Source organism: Vicugna pacos, chromosome 12 (genome assembly GCF_048564905.1).
Source record: "Vicugna pacos chromosome 12, VicPac4, whole genome shotgun sequence".
In the NCBI taxonomy this organism is placed as follows: domain Eukaryota; kingdom Metazoa; phylum Chordata; class Mammalia; order Artiodactyla; family Camelidae; genus Vicugna; species Vicugna pacos.
The window spans coordinates 46,117,670-46,137,290 of record NC_132998.1 but is presented as its reverse complement, the minus strand read 5'-3'; the positions used below and the strand labels follow the sequence as shown (position 1 = coordinate 46,137,290).

At 36.8% G+C, this 19,621-nt stretch overlaps 1 protein-coding gene across 1 annotated transcript in view; it reads left to right on the top strand.

The window, feature by feature from the left end:
* The window catches only part of OTOGL (otogelin like), a 134,715-nt gene that overhangs the window by 13,307 nt on the left and 101,787 nt on the right, over positions 1 to 19,621 (top strand). The window contains exons 5-11 of the mRNA XM_072973333.1: positions 3,821 to 3,887; positions 5,544 to 5,642; positions 7,249 to 7,403; positions 9,445 to 9,566; positions 12,804 to 13,009; positions 18,238 to 18,365; positions 18,727 to 18,833. Of these exons, the coding sequence (XP_072829434.1) occupies positions 3,821 to 3,887; positions 5,544 to 5,642; positions 7,249 to 7,403; positions 9,445 to 9,566; positions 12,804 to 13,009; positions 18,238 to 18,365; positions 18,727 to 18,833 (884 nt within the window). The remainder of the gene's footprint in view (positions 1 to 3,820; positions 3,888 to 5,543; positions 5,643 to 7,248; positions 7,404 to 9,444; positions 9,567 to 12,803; positions 13,010 to 18,237; positions 18,366 to 18,726; positions 18,834 to 19,621) is intronic.

Genomic DNA, 19,621 nt, shown 5'->3' with positions numbered 1-19,621 from the left:
ATCAGTTAGGACAATGATAATGGAACAAATACAAGCACACAGGGGCAGAAAAAGGTATACATGATCTGAGTTAAGTACCACAAAAGGGCATTAGAGGTGTCCTGGTGTCCTGACAAATGGCTTTTATATCATCTAATAAATCTAAATTACAGGCACTGATGAAGAGGTGACCTTTCTTTTTTGGAGGGGTGGGATGGCACTGAATTTGAGGAGGCCTTTTTGCTTGGATCCCTTTATATAAAGGAAATTGGCTAACATAATTGCAATATCTTCAAACTGTGGTTGGAATGTTCAAGTGGGTGGATTTTTAAAATTATACCTTTATTAAAGATGGATGGTAAGATAGAGAATCCTAACTTAATAAAGGTATTTCTTTGGAAAGTAATATGATTTGAGTATCTATGTAGCAAACAGCTTATGTATTCAAGGAGGTCTTTGTCAGGTGCTGAATTGCAGTCAATTTATATTGGCATTTTCTGATGGTTGCCTGATTTTTTATATTTTATGAACTTAATTAAAGAGAACTGAAGGCAGATTTGATATGCTGTTGTGATAATTTAGAAGACAGAAAGAATTTATTATTATCAAGAGTGGAGATCTTTTTTTGTACTAGAATGGGCAAAGGATTGTCTATGGAAGGGAAACACTTTTTTTCTTTAAAAGAATGTTTTGTGTACTTAAGTACTTATGTATCATGTAAAGTGGTTAAAATGATTTTTCTCTGAAAAATGTCAAGTGCACGTTTGCCAGTAGACCATATTAACCACAAAAAGACATCAGCATGACTCAGCAGAAAATCTGATTTTGAGAAAAACTGTATTCTGATAGAGCCCACTAGATTGAAGAACCTGCGAAATATAGCCCCAAAGTTGTCCTGTGAAGCAACCTACAGGTAGGCTTATACTGTCCATTTGGGTATTTTCAGAATTTGTATGATTTACCCACCCTCCCCAGAGGTACTTTAATACTTCCCTTTTGTTAATAAGTGAGAAGTGAACTTTTCTTGTCTTAATTTCTGTTTTAGAGAGAATGAAGAGCAGGACACCAGCCTTTCTATTTCCTGTAGCTGGAGAACATGCCACATTATTTAATATCTGAACAAATTTTAAGAGAAGAATGTTTAAGAAGGGCAGTGAAGTCCCAATCATGCATTGTACTGTTTAGGATTGAAATTTCATCTGCTATAAGGCCATTCTCGTCCACAGATTCACTCCCCTGCTCTAGGGAGACAGAGCATAGATGGACAGATATCTGCGCACGTAAGGACTCAGGAGTATGCTGGTAGTGAGATGAACAATGAGCAGAGGCAGGGTAGACACAGGCTTCTGTCAGTGGTGTATTTGTGTGCGGCAGTGATTTCTCATTTAAAGACTGCACTTCTCCATGCTTCTTACCCACCGGTGGAGATATAATCAGCACTGGAGAAGAATGGGCTGCCCTCTTTCATCAGTTATGTGAATGTATGCACCCACTGCTTGGAACTTTTTTGCATTTGCATCACATTTCAGAATTCTTCCCCTGAAAGCAGGGGCAGCTAATTTATTTATCAATTTGCACACAAATTTATATGTGTAGGAGTGAGGGAGAGAAGGGTGGGAGACTTGGAAGGGAGAAAATCCAACACAGCTCTGTTAAGGAAGGGGCTTCCTGCTTTAGGCATCTGGAGGTTCAGCCATGCTGGGGTCCCTTTAAGGAGGTGTGCAGAGTGTTTTGGAATTGTTTCTCTGAGGGTTGGGAGGAGCTGGAGTACTCACACACCACTCTCGCCTCTCAATGGTCAGGGGTGGTCTCTGTGGGGCTTTCAACCCCCTGAAAGGCATTTCCTCTGGTCTGTCCTGCTTGGCCTCTATCCTCAGGCAGAGACAGAAAGAAGCCTGTGCTCAAGCATCTCAATTTGCCCAGAAACCCAGATGCAGGTGAAATGAAGGTGGGCCCAGAGGATGTGGGGAGGGGCTTCAATAGAACATCTTATAGTCATGGTTCTAAACAGCTTCGGGGGGCAGATCACTCCTGTTTGCGTAATGTCTATTTTTGGTTCATTTGGTGTTTGTTGTGGACATGCAAGGGTCTATGCCAGAGACACGCCCGTGCAGAGCAGTGCTTGCTGTCTAGAAACTCAGCGTCTAGCAGAGGTAGGCCCGTAAAGAAGTCATTTCTGTAAATTGCTCCTCAAATCTAAGACACCACCAGTTATCTGCCATTATTTACATGACATAAAAAAATAAAAGAGCTCCCAATTATAAATGTAAGCCTGTATAAGACAGAGTTCAAATCACTATACCTTTTCAGTGAGCATCAGAGATGATTCACTAGAGCCAAACTAAGAAGACTTCGGTGCCCAGTAATACTGGTGGTTGTGTTAGGTTAGGCAGTTGGAGACAATGTGGCTGAAGAGAGAATAAGACTTGTCTTGGAGGCATCAAGGTCATAGACTTGCGAGTCTGACTTTGTTTGGAGAGAGAGGAAAGGGTGAGAAGAGGAGATTGAACAGTGAGGGCAAAACCTGAGAGGAATAAGAGCAGGAAACAATGAACTTGGAGCCATGATGGAGGCCAAGGACTTTAGAAAAGAGCCTTGAAGTGGTGAGAGAGTGTGGAAGGTCTTTTGTCTGTCATAAGGAAGGTTTTTCTGTTAAAAAAAAAAAAAGATACTGCAGGGAAAAATACCAAAACAAAACGTTACCATGTGGAAAGGAAACCAGAATATGTTGAGAAAGGAGTTTGTGTCTGAAGTCACATTCCTTACCCCTCTTTCTTCTTAGCCTTCCCTCTTTCCAGTTTTTCTAACATCATCTGGTACTCGATTTGACAATTACGTGGCAAATTTTGGGAATGTGTGTTCTTCTGGTGAATGTAAAAATGCTATTGGCAAAGACATTGCCCCAGACCATACACTAAATTGGCACTGAGTTGGAAAAAAAAATCCATCATCAATTAGTTATAATAATCCAGTTATTTTCTACTAATCCATATTGACCTCTAAAAATCTTACGGCTTTATCTGGGTTGCTTAGACGTCTCTTTCTTGCTAATTTTCTTTGTGAGGCATTACGCTGGAATCTTTACATACGTGGTTTTATTTATTGTTATAACTACCGAGTGAAGTATGTATCACTGTTCCCATTTTACAGATGAGTATAAGAAGGCACTAAGAGGTTAAGAAACTTGCCTTAGAGTAAGTCGTGACAGAATCAGGGCTTTACTCGAGATCTGTTTGATTCTATAATTCATCTCTTAATGACCATCCTGACGTGCCTGGCGCTCTATAAAAAGATACATTTAAATGTTCTATGAACATTTAAGTGTCAGCTCTTTGGAGGCTGAGGGTGACACATACTTCAGCAACAGAGGCTTCTGCGGGTAGTGTCTGCACAGATGGGTCTGTAGGCAGGGGATACATCACTGTCTTTTGGTCCATTGGCCCCATGCATTCTCTCCAGACCTATTCGCACTTACAAGTATCAAAAACAAAAACAAAAACTGCTAGTTCTGCAGGCGAAACAGTCAGTCAATGCAAAGATTAGGCTCCAACCAGACTCCTTCCACAAAGGGCAGGGAGGCAGAACTGAGGTCAGGGAGGATAAAGGACTTCTCAAATTCCTGTAAGAAACCAAACCAAACCTTGAAGTCAGATCTTTTAACTACAAGCCTAAAGGAGTCCTGTCTGCCTCTCCAAGATTTTGCCTCAATAACCCGGGGAAATATGGAGTAAGCGCTTTATAATTTCTGTGTGTGTAGCTGTTTTCCAGATTTTCCAATTTACATGTTTGGCTTGAATTAAATAATTTAATTCTCTTTAATTCTTATTTCTTTCTTTTAAAGTTTGAAGTAACTTCTCCAAGATATTTCTTCCATGAAGCTATTAATTGGGGTGAGAGCAAAATAAAAGGTCAGTGCTGCATCTGTGTTTTTGCACTTGCTTTCTCAAAAGACCCCTTTGGGGGATATATTGAATCAACTCTCTATGACTTCCACATAACGCATGAAGGAAACTGAGCCAGGGCGATAATAATACTTAGTAAGAGTTTAAGTTTACTTCATATAGAAATGTGAATTATATTTGGAAATAAGCAGGGATAACAGTTAGATCAAGCTGATAACTATACCACCAGGAAAGATATCACCGGGTTTCAGAACCTTTTTTTCTGAATCAATTACTTGCCCCTCAGTTCTTTGACCTTGCTGTTTTTGCTTAACCACTTTCCCATTTCCATTAAGCAGAATGTTAATTAGTTGAAATTCAATTTGAATTTTTCTTTGCATTTAAAATAGCAAGGATTCCTGACTAGCTTTGGCTTGATATTTCTTTTCCGGAGAATAAACAGAGCAGTAAATAAATTTTTGAAGGAGATACACTTGCTTATGTAATTACTTCAACACTTACTGATAGGAAAATACAAGATTGTGTTCTGAGATAGAATTTGAAGAGTGATATGCCCCTTAGGGGGGAAAAACTGCATTTAAGTTTATGAAAAACATCATTTTTAATCTATACTTATGATCAAAGTTGAAACAGCTCATTTCTCCTCTGTTAAGACGTGCTTAGAGAGTTGTGTGTCTAATTTAGATGCAGAGACATTTTAGATCAATGATTCTTAAGGTGAAAGGATAATAGAGTTTTTTAATTCTTGCCTTTCTCACAGAAATGTGGTTAAAATACTGTAATTAGATAAGTGCTTTCATGACCTTACCATATTCCAGAGAGGGCCAGTCTTTAGTAATACTTCATGGTCACTCAAAGGCGTTGTCTTGTTCTCTTGCTGTGTTAGTTAAATCCTTCCTGCTTGAGTTTTGCCAGTTGTCTCTTGTTCTCTCCTTATTAGAGGAAAAATTTTCCCTGTGATTCATTTGCATTTTTAAAACTCACTCGGGAGCTCATGGTTTTTTTCTTCCTCTTTTCAACATAATCCTTTGTGACTATTTTTCTTTCCATGAAAGAGTATTTTTGGTGATGACCAGCCGCATCTTTGGCTTCTTTCCCGTTAAAATTAGCTGTGGGTCAGAAGGAATGTATTATTTGCAGCTAAGCCTGAGGATTAATACACAAACTTCAAATGCAGTGTTTAATCACTTTCTTAAAAAAATGGGAATTTCTTTTTGAGTTTTGTATTTTGCCTGATCCCTCGACTAACGATGGACATTATTCTTGAATACAACACTTGCTCCTGGAGACGTAGCCGATCAGATGTGCAGCCAGTGCCAGACTCCGTCAAGGGAATCATCTGCAGCTTGTGTATTTCTGGTTCTCATCATCTGGGACAGGGATTCCTTACATGGGAACTTGACCTTTCAATTGCTTGAAGGATGCTGACCTTTGCTCTCAGGGTAGTTTGAGATGTGAAAGCCTGTCTTTCTTGTTTCACAGCACATAATGAAATGAACTAGATAGAGACTTGAGGGGCTTGATTCCTTAGCTCATCAAGGCAACAGGCCCAGGGTTCTGTTGGAGTCAACAGAGGTTACAGTTAGTCCAAGCTAAATCTTGATGGATTATGTTTATAAGAACTGATGCACGCCAGAAGATAATTTATTTTTTGCCCTTCAGGCTCTTGTCCTCATGAATGCCTTAACGGAGCTTTCTGTTCTAAGACGGGTACATGTGACTGTCAAATATTTCAGGCACTTGGGACCCGGTGCCAGATTGGTAAGTTTCAGGGATATTTATGAGAGAATTACAAGACGCTGCAGAGAACATGAAGTATAATTTGCTGTACTAGTGTTCATCCACTGGGAGTTATAATATATTGTGTATTAACTAGAGTGTCCACGATTCAATCCCAGTAATTTAGAGATAATATAAAAGAAAATAGATATGCCTACTTTCCCTTCTCACTGATCTCTGCTATTTCCTCAAGTGTTTCTTCCACTTCAGATAGTACCAGCCCATTAAAATCAGGTTTTCATTCATCTCTCTTTTGCTTTATAAATTAGATTTGTTATTTGGAGCCACTTATTCTTTTTGACTTTGAATTAATGGAATATTCTGTACCTAAAAGAGAAAACAGTATTGAGACCTCTTCAGAGGCAGAAGGTTCTCAAAAATACTTTATCCATCATGTCTAGAATAGGACCCTATGTCAGTTAGGACCAGAAAATATTCATTTGTTTAGTGAGTATTTATCAAGCATCCACAGGATCCCAGGGCTGGGCACTGGGGATACAATAGTGAATAATGTAGACATGTTCCTGCCCTCTTGGGGATGACAGTCTAGAGGAGGGGCCAACACACAACAGATATACAGTAATTACACCATGACATGTGTTATAAAGGGAAGTACAGATTTTATGAAAATATGCAACAGAACTAAGGCAGACCGGCAGAGAAGACTGCCTGAGTAATGAATCACTCTAAGTTTTTTCCTGAAAAGGCCAAAGTTGGCCAAGGTTAATAAATTTGGGTAAAAATTATAAAAAGAGAAGATAACTTTATACTTTATCTTTATGATTGTGCCTTATCTTTGTGCTCCCTATGGGAGTATATTAACATGCTCTAATGTCTTAATATCAGTTCCACATACTGAGTGCTCAGTAAAAGCCATGGTTTTCCATATTATTTTAGAAAGAAGTGTCTAGAAAATCAAAATTGTATAGAGGGCTACCCACAAAAGTACAAAGGGAAAGAGCCACGAAGACAACAGGAGATGAAGTTGGATGACTTCAGATGAACATTGCTTATAATTTGACCAGTTTGAGGTCATGAATTCCTAAATTCCAGCATACTTTGGGTGACTAATGTTCCCCATCCCCAGGTCCCAGACATATAAACATGATTTTTTTGGTTAGTGGTTAATTTTCTCCATGGACACTGTTAAGTAATTTTTGAAAGAATTATGGAGACTAGGACACTGTAATGCCGCCAATGTTAATTTTTAGGACACTTAGCGGTGACATTTCTTTCTTTCTGAGCTGTTATATTTGTTTTATCACTATCCCCTCCTTTTACTGTATAATTCTCCCCTCTCTTCCTCTCTTCCAGTGTCTTTCTTTGGAAGCAGAATTAAGGACGCTTCCAACATAAATCCTTTCTTCAAAACAACTTGGAGAGAATTTTTGGGGGGGGCGGGAGGAGAGTTTGGTAGTTTTGAGGGCAGCTAGTAAATTCTATGTTAGATATTTTTTCCTGTGATATTAACCACTAAAGAGGAAGACATTTATTTTAATGAAATTTAGAATCACCTACCATGATTGAACCTTGCCAGAAATGGGCATAATTTGTTTTATTCTACTAAATATTATCCTATTTTTTTCAGTGCCAAATATGGGCAATGGCAGAGATGGAATTTGCAAAACCTGGGGACAGTACCACTTTGAAACTTTTGATGGCATCTACTACTATTTCCCAGGAAACTGTTCTTACATTTTTGCAAAGGACTGTGGTAACTTGGAGCCTCGGTACACTGTATGGGTAGGTGATCCCAGGACATAACTAACTGAAAAAGTATTTCTGAGCAAGTCTGTATTTTTCAAGTACTGGGAAAATGATGGAAAGTATATAATAATCACAGCATGAATATTTAGGGCCCTGACTGGGACAGGAGAGGGGCTGGTTCTGAATGGGATGGACTAAATCTTTAGCTATACTGAGTCTAGTTCTATGGAGATAGGGCCTAGGACTGAAGAAGGAGGGTTTGAATCCATGTGGGAAGGACTTGTAGGCAATGCAGAAATGTCTATATGATGGATGTCATAGTATTAACTCCAGTTGATACACCCATTGTTCAGGTTCTATTTGATCATTTTGAAAAGGGGGTGGGTTCAGGCACCAGTCATGTTACTCAAGTTTGTTTCCTTCTTGACACTTTCAGTGTGATGCCCACCTGGATTAATTTGTTAAAACAACACTCCTAAGTAGGAACTGGAGACTGGCGTTTATGAAATGGGGTATATGAATTACACAGACACAGGCTGGAGGATATGGAGACAGGCAGCTAGTTGTTAGGTAGATTGATACAATATGATTGAACTCAGAGAGTTGGTGCTTAGTTGCAGAATTCTTGCTTCAAAAGAACTCGTAGGAGACATCTCAAAATGTGAGCTGCAGAGTGGCTCTGGTTGAAGTAAGGAAGTCAGGGAACTCTTTCCTGGACTGTCTTCCGCTGAATTTCCAGGTATCTCAAAGCACAACAAGAAAACTGCAGTACTGTCCTGTTCTAAAGCTTAGACCCTGCATATTTATCATTTGCTTGAATCTCTGTTGTTGAATTCCTTCTGACTTATGTTGGGGTTGCCTCAATTCTCCTCTTTTACATGAGGCAAATACTGAAACGTAGGCCCTGAAGCTTTTTAAGAGCAACAAATCCTTGAGACCCAGAAAGGAAATAAAGTCTACTGAAAGTTAACTTATGGGGAATAAGAATAAGAATCGGGGAGATAGTGGAATACATCTTCGGATCTTAGAGGGCTCTTGCTCTCAGTCCTCTGTTGTCCTTTACTCCTCCACTCTGGGTGGGAGTTGCTGGGTTTATCAGTCAGACACCTTCTGACTCTCTCATTGAAATGTTCTTGTCTAGTGTCTCACCCTTTCCAGGACTAAGGTGTCAACGAGATAATTGTGTGATAAGAACACACAATGCTGAACTGTGCTTCCAGAGTTAATAGATATCGTTTCTACTTGGCCCTGTCTTGGCTGGTAGAATTTCCTTTCACAAAAACAAATCCATTTACCTTAAATGCCATATTTCCCCTGATTATAAAAGTTGTTCACTTTTGTAGAAACTCTGAAAAATTCAGTGAAGTCCGAAAAATAATATTAGATTTGTCAGTCAAGATTTACCAGTCCTAATGGCTTCATAACTTTCCTTCTAGACTTTTTCCTCTGGATTTTATACACATTTATAAAATTGAAATTATACTGCATATAATTTTCTGTCCTATATTTTTACCTAATACTGTTTCAAGAATTTTCTTCCATGTCAGATATTCTTGACGAACACAAATTGTGTTAGCTGTATTTGTTCCAACTATGGAATACTGCATTTATTTAATTATACCCTGCTTTAGAAATTTAGATTTTAAAATATTTTCAGTATTTTAAAAGATGTGCATTAATAAATACCTTCATGCCTATTTCCTTTTTTATATTCCTGATTATTTTCTTTTTCTTCTTTGAATTCAATTTTATTTTTATGAAAATAATATATGGACTTAGTTTAAAATATTTCATCAAGGCATACAAAGCACAAAAATTGCCCCTTCTTTCCCTCACTCCTTGACCTCAGCTGAAGTCTGGCTCCCCAAAGGCAATTACTGAGGTAAATGTCCAATTTCTGAGGTAATTTTTTTTTCTCTTGAAATTCCTAAATGTAGTTATAATTTTGTAAAGTGTCATGGGACTAATGATGCTATCGCATTATAGACACATATTGTGAATTTAGTAACTCAGAGGAAGGCATATATGTATATATGTTGTTGTTGGTTCCTATGCTTTCTCTTGTTTTTCTTTAAAGGTTCATAACAGCCCTAAGTGCCTTGGTTCAGTGTATTATTGTTATCGGTCAATCAGCTTGTTCTTTTCAGACCAAGAGGAAATTCGAATTTATGGACATGAAATAAAAAAGAATGGGATCAGGTAAGATATGATAAATGATATAATGAAAATAACATCATGGATTAACAGAATTTCCAAACATCTCACACTGGAAGTGAATAGGAGAGTAGGAAGAGAAGATTTCTTCTCCAACAGTCTTCTTACAGTGATGGCATTCAGACATCAACGTCTCAGTAGGCTCTGGGGCCAGCCAGGAGGCCAGGAGTCAAACAGTTTAACTTTCCTAATGTTTGTACAGGATACAAATGTGTTTATATAGGTAGAGAAAAGATTATTACATCTACTTGTAAGAGAGATTCGGGAGAAATTCTCATAGTTCAACTCTTTAATGATTTTTTGCCCTCTTTAAAAAATCCTTCCTTCCTTCATTTTCTCCCTCCCTCCCTCCCTTCCTTCCTTCCTTCCTTCCTTCCTTCCTTCCTTCCTTTCTTTCTTTCTTTCTTTTTTCTTTCTTTCTTTCTGTCTTTTCTTCCTTCCTTCCTTCCTTTCTAAAACAGAAAAATAAAATAAAACAAAACTTCTGAAAGCCCTTGCCAAATTTGTGTGAATGAGGTTTGCAAGTCACTTAAGATTTCCCACTGTTTCACTGGTTCTGACAAAGAGTCAGAGCCAGTAAATAACTGGTCTTCTTGAATGGGTAAGAGAGGGGCCCACTACTAGGCCCAGAACTTTGGGGGAAGGGGATGTTTATTTGTTGGAAAGGTTTGTACATTTTAAATTAGGAGTACTATGGAATAATCTACCTTCCAATCCAAGTGAGTATAGATATGCTCAATTTTGAGTATTTCTTGACTGAATTATGTCAGGGAAAATAAAATGTGTGGTATAACAATTCTATCCATCACTCAGAATTTACCAGCAAGTGCTTGAATCATGGGGATTCTTTACAGTGCAATGACTGTACCAACCTATGTGCCTTTTCGTCAGACTCCTCAAGAGGCAGCAGGTGAGAGCAGAAAGGGCTTTGGATGGAGCACCAGGGGAGCCAGGCACTGAGCCCGGCTTTGTCCCAGCCAGGCAACCCCTCTGCTTCTCTCGGGCTTCTTTTCTTGATCAACCGAGTTCTGTATTTTCCTTTTTCTTATAAAACAAAGCTTAGCCATTTGAATTGGGAGATAATACACTTGTATATTATTTCTTGGAGCTTAATTTAAATAGTACTTTAGGATTCCTTATATGGGATTTTGGGTAACACAATGGGCACTTTAAAAATTACTATGTTTTATATAACAAAAATATCATTCAAGTAGATTTTCAAGAACACCAACCCTTTGTTAAATCTATGACATAATATTTAAATTTTAACTCAGAGAAAATATTTCTTTGAAGATGTCCATTTGTATGATAGAAAGAGGATAGCTTTCTTACTATTCAGCTAAGTTGCTTATAATAATGCTGTACCAGGCCTGAGGCCTCACTGATAGCAGGTGCTAGAGAAATGTTTACCAAAATGAAATCAAATGTGTGAGGCTCTGCACATTACACCTTACCTCTCTGGACATCAGTTCTCTCCCCTGTGAAATGAAGGGTTTTGGTACATATGAACCCATCAATAATTTTCAGTATTAATCTGTGCATTCATTTTCATTTGCTTTATTGTTTCCTGCCATTTTTTCCATGAATTTATGAGAGATTAATTTTTACTATATCTTCCATCATTACTAGCACCTTTTTATGTTATAGACATCTAGATGTAGCCAACTCTATGTAGATATCACAGTTATGCACCTTCTGTTTTTAAAAATTGTGTATTTAATCAAATTTACTGTGAAAGAGGTCACATGATAAATGACCAAAGAACACACAGCAGAACAACTGTACCTTCACATGATGAACATCCCATTGCTATGGAATGTCTCTGTAAAACATGATTCACTTTTTTCAAATATAGCTTTTATAAACTTGCAATTAAACAACATTATTCATGCTTACTTCTATGAATTTAAAATGAATTCCTTTTGTTGGTAATTTTTAATAAGACTAGGTTATGGCAGTAAAGTCTTCCTATTTATTCTCCAATGTAAATTATAATTTTTTTATTCTTAAAACTGAATCTCTATAAAAATTATCTGCAAACATATTTGTGCAAATGATCACAGATATTTTGAATTATTTCTTTAAGGACTACCTCTTTGTTAAGGAGTATCTTTAGTTTTATAGTCTTTGTTTCATATAGCCATGTTCTTCCTGGAGAGGAACTTACTAATTTGAAGTTTTTGAGAGAACTGTATGAATGTTCCTACTAATTTCTCACCTCACTCACATTATAGTTTATAATTTTCAGTTAGCGTGGTGATTTTAGTAAAAGTGACTTTTTCCCTTTCATTTCTTTAATTACCAGCACCTGCTCTTTTCTATAATACTTTTAGATGGGAAGAACAGTGTTTTTTTCAGAAGCATTCTAGGCAACTTACTGTGCTTTTAAGATGCCCAATTGTTTAGTTTTCTTTAGTTCTTGTGTGTCTCCCACTTCCTTTGTATGTGTACATGCTTGGAAAAAATGGAAAGGCTAGATATTAGATGAGAAGTTTAAATACTCAATGTTACCTTTGCTTAAATAGGCCAAATTATATGCAATTTTAAAATTATGAATATAATCCCTATGCAATACTGTATGAAAAATTATTTTATATTTCTAATAATGTACTTTGCAGTATTAAAAATGTAAATTATAATCATGCCCAGACATTTTTCACTTGGAAAATAATGACTTTTACCAGGGTGACATTTTGGGGATAGAAGCTCTTATTTCCTTACAGCAAAGTTTAAAACAAAATTAAACAAAGTCAGCACTCAAGCAATATGTTTACATATTTTGACCATTGTTTGTTCTTACTTCAAAATTGTTGAAGAGCATTTTTAGATTCTCTTGAACTCTCTAGATAAAAATATCAACATATTTAGCTCTCATTATTCTAAATAGATTCGTATTGTCCAGATTTTAAAAATCACTGATATTTAGCAGAAGTGTGTTTTGGGGCTGTTTGAAAGAAGCATCCAATTATAAGTATAAAAATCTTAATCACTGTGAGGAAACAGGTATCATTTTTGTTGTCTTCTTCTTTCAATATTAAAATCTCAAAAATGTTAAGATTTCCTTTGAATGGTTGCTTGGAACATCTAACTGTATAGCTTATTCAGTAATTTTGAATAATAACTACTTTTGATTTAAGTCTCAGTTACTTTAAGAAAGAGATAGATCATCTATAATGGAGCCTTCATCATAATTCTGAGACTGCCTTTGTTCTATTTTTCAAGTTTAATGTTGCCTCAGACAATTGGACAGGTTTTCATTGAGAAACTAGCTGACTATATTCTGGTGAAAACAACCTTTGGTTTTTCATTGGCTTGGGATGGAGTATCTGGAATTTACCTCAAGCTGTCTGAGGAGCATAAAGGGAAATCGTGTGGCCTGTGTGCAAACTACAACAGCATTCAATCAGATGATTTCATCATTCAGCAAGGTATGTAGGTGGAGCTGAAGAAGTGGGAGATACATAGGTACGTCTGAGGTCTTCGTCCTTCACTGATCACGCTATTCGTACCTAGAAGGGCACAGCTTGTCCAGGCTGCGTAAAAATGGTAGCTATCATTGAATAGGAAAATGTTTTTGTATCATTCTTGAAGTCTGTGAACTAGTTTACATTTGCTAAATTAATGCAGGCCAGGTCTTACTCATGTAACAAATGTTAATTGAGCATTTACTTTGTACCTGGCACTGTTGTAGAAACTTGGGATACATCAGTAAGCAAGACAAAAACTCCTTTCTTGGGCTTATTTTTCAGTGATTCAGAGCCACTCGGGGCAAATCTGTCTACTTTTGGGCAAAAGATATTTGGCATCCAGTCTTGATAGGAATAAATTAAATGACTGGCAAATAATAGTTTTTTAAATATAATAAGATGTGAGCAGAATTTTAAAAGTTGAATAATAACTTAGAAAGATTTTATTCATGTATAATGAGGTATGTATTATTCATTCATCCATTCATTCTAAGTCATGAAACTAATCTCAGTGAGCTATTAAAAATGGGTTCTGTTTCAATACAGGTGTGCAGTGGCAACAGAATAAGAGAATTACAGGGCACAATCATGACTTAGGTCCACATATAAAGGTGCAGTAAGAAAGAATACTGTTCTTAGTACCAGAAGACCTGATTTTGAATCTTGTTCCAACTCATAAATTTTATAATTTGAGGCATCTCATTTAATTGGCTCCGTTTCTTCAGCTGAAAAACAGGGATCAAATAATTCTGAAATCACAGCATCACTAATAACAATAATAACATACCTTGATACTATTTACAATAACAGTTGATATGAGCACATACCTATAATATTCCCAGCTCTTCCAACATCCTGTAAGGTGAGTGGTATTTTCTTAATATTGCAATGAAGACACAAGGTATTGTGACCAATGTAACACAGCTTATAAATGGTGCCATCAGGTTACAGATCCATCTGGCTCCCAATCCTTTGCTTAGATAAACATGAGAGAATTTGACTTTTAATCTGTAAAGTGCTATATAATACTTTTTTGTTTTATATTATAAAATTAATAGAGAAGAGTCACCCATATGTTTTAAGGGAATGAAAGTTCTGCTTAGGGTGTGGGCTCTGGAGTCAGACTGTGGGATTCAAATTCTGCTTTGTCACTTACCAAACTTTCTAAGTTTAATAATATACAAATAGTATATACTCCACAGAGTTGCAAGGATTGAAGGAGATAACATGCAAGATACTTAATATGGTGCCTGGCTTGGCACAGAGTTAACAGTAAAAACATTTTAGCTAATTTATAATAATTTCCAAGTGTTCTCAATAAGCCTGTAATGGTGCTAACATGAAAATGTTTGATTAAAGACATTGCTTCAAGAGGCTCTTGTTAAAATGCAAACATATCCCCAGGATGGATAGTGCTTCATCAGGATTAGTTTACTAGCAGCTAAGGAGCAGGGCTTTAAGGAGTCAGTTTCTTATATGCAAAGTGGAGATAATAGTAATGACCCTGAGAATTTCCCAGCTAATGAAGATATAATGAGAACATACAAGTGAAAATGTTCAAAAGTCTGTGAGCACAGTGCAAATGTACAGTATTAAGATCATCATGAAATGGTGTTTTGCATCCAACTGGTTTTTTAAAAAATTATCAACAAAACTTTATTTAAAATGCATCCCTGCTATTTTTCGGTGTACAGATTATGTAGTTGAATATGAACTCCTCACACACAAAAAAATAATTTTTAAAGTATCTTCAAGCTCTCCTATGTCTTTTGTGATCCATAAAAATGCTTTTGAAATTATGCAAGTGTTTTAACAATAGTTCTCATATTAAGAGCTGTCGGATTCAAACTGAAATAAAATGAACTTATCCTCAACTGAGGGAAATGTTATTACAGGTTTTAATTTATCAATCACAGAGAATGCCAACTGGGTTTTTAGAATGAAAGAGTCCACAAACTTAGAATCTTGAGACTGTGTTAGGAAGTAGTGTTTTGGACTCAGGCAGAACCAATTATTGAGTTCTTTTTCTTCTGTATCAAAGCTTTATGAAAAAAATAACCCTTAATCCATTTCTCAACGTTAGAGTGAGAGAAGACTGCTGCGGGCAAGTTCCCCGAGGACATCTGGGGAACATGGTATAGAAGTCGGGAGAGAAAATAGCATGTGCTTTTATTAGAGGCAGAGAGAATCAGATTAGGATTTGGGAGTCAGACAGACTTTGATAACCTGGAACATAAAATGGTTGCCCACAGGGAGATAAATGGGCAGCAGGTAAAGAGGTGTTAGCCGATTATTAGTGGGAGAAGGCTGGCAGGAGACAAGCGGGCTGAGTTATGGCTGAACTGGCAGAAGGTAAGAAAGTCCCCGGAAAGTATATGGGAGGAGCCTAAAGAGAGATTTCAGCTTTTTCACAATTTTGTTTAGTGCACAATGTAAAGCAGAGTAGTAACAACAACAACAATAATAATAATAAAAAAATAACTTAAAATAATTTATAAGGATGTGACTAGAACCTGCCCTGTGATTTTCTCCCAGGCCGTAATAATGCAAGAAAATGTCTCCTGGTGAGCCGCATCACCTTGACCTTTGAGAAGCCTAGTATTTTCTTGAAACTCAGCCTGTACTTTGCTGATTAGATAAATCTTGAGAGGCAGAGAGGTAGTTTGATTGAATGCATAGTTTCTTAACAGTGATTAAAACTGCATTTCTCTCTGCATTCCTGTGCACTCTTCAAGAATGACTTCACAAAGAAATGAGCCTTTTCAGAATTACTGTGGTTTTAGAAAGATTTTAATTTGTTGTCTAGTTGAGCTTCTGGTTTCATAATTCATATCTATACCTAACTACACATCAGCATAGAAGCCCTGATTTACTCTTGTTTTTCCCAGTATAATAATTAATAGTGCCTCTCTTTCACTCTCACAAGTGTCCCAATATGGACAATAAGTTATTCTATTTACAGCATATTTTACATGAAACATTTTAATTTTAGTTTTGTAGGCTCCCAGACCACCAATTGATACGGATTTAAAGTCTCATAATAACCAACATTTGTGACTCTTTTATTAATGCAATGTAGTGAAAATAGCTAAATATGCAGTTAAAAGCTGGAATTAAAGTGAACTCTAAGGGATTGCCCAGGTTGTTTAGTTACATTAAAATTTGTTCATGAACATGGAAATATATGGGCCTTTAGGAAATACTGCTGGTTCTGCAGACCTTTAAAAAATGATGATGCTTTGAAATGAAATGTGACTATGCATATTAGACAAGGCCCATGCTTGGTTCAGTGTGCAGCATTTCCAACAATATCAGAGATAATGAAGTGGACCAGACAAATTTGAAAGTTCTAGGATTCTAACAATCTATTTAATAAAAATGACAAACTCTCTTTTATTTATTCATTCACTTATTTAGCAAATATATTTTGAGCACCTACTCTATACCAGATACTAAACTAGGGATCCAGCAATAGGACCACTCAGACAAGCCCCTCTCCCTTCATGTAGTGGGAGGCAAAATAAAACAATAAATAAAGAGACAGATTAAAATATAATTTTTGTGAGCAATGACAGAAAAAGTACATTAAAAAAAGTGGAAGAAGGAGACTAAGAGTGACAGAACAGGGGGAAGGGTATAGCTCAAGTGGTAGAGCGTGTGCTTAGCATACAAGAGGTCCTGGGTTCAATCCCCAGGGCTTCCTCCAAAATAAATAAACCTAATTACTTACCCCCACCACCAAAAAAAAAAAAAAAAGGACATCAGAATAAGAGTAATAGAACAGTATGTGTCTGGTGACAGAGAAGACTTCTCTAAGGAGCTCATATTTAAATAGTCACCTAAATGAAATAAGAAAGAGAGCAGAGGGAAAGTGGGAGGGAAGAGTAATTTTGAAGGAGGAGATGCAAGAACAAAAGCAAACAGGAGGGAAATGAGCTTGAGGGAATAACAGTAGAAAGCCAGTATGACTGGAGTAGGTTGAGGAAGAGTAGGAGGAGATGATGTAGGAGGGGTTGGGGGCAGTGCAGGTGGAGGAGATAAGGGTTGGGGGAATGCAGGGGCCAGATCAGAAAGGTCTTCCAGGCCACAGTAAAGTTTGGGATTTTATCCTAAAACAACAAAGCATTCATATAGATGAACTCCCACAATCTTCCCAACCATCAGTAGTAGCAGGCAGGTATCTTCCTATCTTGAAGATGCTGAGAGAGAGTGGTCAAATATTTGGCTTGCAATTTTGATTCTAGTGATGCAGTAGCTGGTCATCAGTGGTGGACCTGTGGCTCTGTAAATCTCAGTGGTGGACAAGCTAATACCGTAATCTGAAGGCTGTCAGATGGAAATTCGAGAGGTCATCCTGTTCGGGTCTGCTAAATCTTCAAGATGGTAGATTCAGCCTTTGTCTGAATGTCAGGCAGGGTTGATTTTCCTGTCAGGCCTTGAACTTGTCCTCAAGCCAGCTGCTGAGACAATTTCAACTTGATTTGGAGCAGAGCACCCAGAGATCTCACCAACAACTGCCAGTTTGTTGCTGCTGCCTATTAGCTCCTGAATCTTGCCTCTGAATAACACTGGGAGAGTATCAGGGTTCTTAATCTGTCCTGAGCATCTTCAGAAGCACTAGTCGTCACATTCAGATGAAATGGAGTCACTTAGTCCTTTCTTCTCCGGGTGTCTTTTCCAGTCTTGAACTATCTGTGTGACTGTCCTCGGAAATCCCCACAAGAGCTCAAGATTTTTTTTTCATGTTGTTTACCACCAAAATGGAACTACAATTTTAGTAAGGTTCTGACTAATGTCAAATAGAATGATAGGGCTCTCTGAAAAGTTTCATACCAAACTTTTACTTATGTTTCCTCGTTCTATGCATATTTTTCTCCTCTCTCCAGCACAGACTGCAGGCTAACTAGCACTTTGCTGGTGCACATGTGGTATCATTTGCTTTCAACCCTTCCCCATGTTACTTCAATGAAATTTGCTTTTTCTCTTCAATGATGCTAGCTTTTATTTGGCACTTAATGCTTTGTTCGATTTGTTTTTATTATGCTAAAGTAATGTTATAGTCTAATATCACTGATGATTACAGTTACTGAGTTTAACTTTCTGACCAGGAAGTTTATGTTGATAAATGGTGTGTTTGTGGAAAGTGATCCTATGACATACATTTTTATGTGTGTGTTTGTGTGAAACAGAGGACTATACAGAAGACATTGCTATGTTTGCAAATAGTTGGTCAGTGCAGACTTTGGATGACACCAAATGTGTCCCCACACCCTCAGATTTTCCAAATCCATGCTCCAGTGGAATGCCAGCATTTGAGGTAAGTATGATGTAAAAAATCTGGGCATGTTGAATATTAAACACATGTATTGTATTTGTATATTTAACGCTAAGCATTTTTATTGCAAACCACATAATTAAACACTGTTAAATTCAGGAAGTATAACTGCAACAGGAATAACTTTAAGATTATTTCAGAAATGATTAATGTAATGAGTTTCCTAAAAGTAGTTCTCATTATGAAAATATATAGTCAGAAAAATGTTGTTTAAAATTTACACTCATAAATTACTTTCTCTTTCCTGGTAAGAACAGAGTCTTGCAAACAGATCAGTAGAAAAAATGAGAGTACATGAATATTATTAAGTGTGTTCTGGTGACTTCCATCTTTTTCTGCACAGGCAATCTTCTTCAAGTGTCAGATACTGTTGCAATTTCCCTTTTTGAGCTGCCATGAATATATTGATCCATATTTATATATTGCCAGCTGTGTTAATGATCTTTGCAAGTAAGTTAAATGATTAATATTTGCAATAAAATTTTCTTTATCTGAAAAGAAGAGCAAAAAAACCACTCTATAACTTAACCATCTCAGCAGTTCACAAAATGGAATAGGAAATGTAAAATATAAGCTGTACTGACAGCTATTAAAACCTTGCTGGTGAAGAAGTACAGTCTGAGTGTTTAGTATAAGCAATGTGAACAGAATACAGCAGGTTCTTATGTCATTTTTGGGCCACTGATCCCTTTTGGGAATCTAGAGATGTCTATAGGCTCTTTTTCAAAATAATGTTTTAAAATGCAGAAAATAAAACACATAAGATTACAAAGAAAACTACTTATATTGAAATAGAGTAACCAAAATAGTAAAAGAAGTGGATTTCTGATCTATGTGCTTTTTTAGATGCATTTCAGGTCGAATAACTACTGTAGTTTGACATAATGAAGAGTATAAACAGTCTTTTGAAACATCTGCAACAATTGTGATGAGAAATGAAAATATGAAAAAAATGAGATATGAGTTATATTGATGACAAAGTCACAGATTTTGCTGAGAGCATTGTGATGTGTTGCATATGTGTATAATTGAAAGAAATACTAAATATCAGTTGGCGATCCAAGAAAATAAACATATAATATTTTCCCTGTCCAAGGTCATGGACTCCTGTACTCACTCCTGTGTTAAGAACACCAAGACTAAAGTGGTTGTCTAAGGAAAAAATTCAGTGAAATTCATCATATGTTCATCAATATAGAATTTATTATAAATTACCCATTGTTGAAGTCCTTTTTATT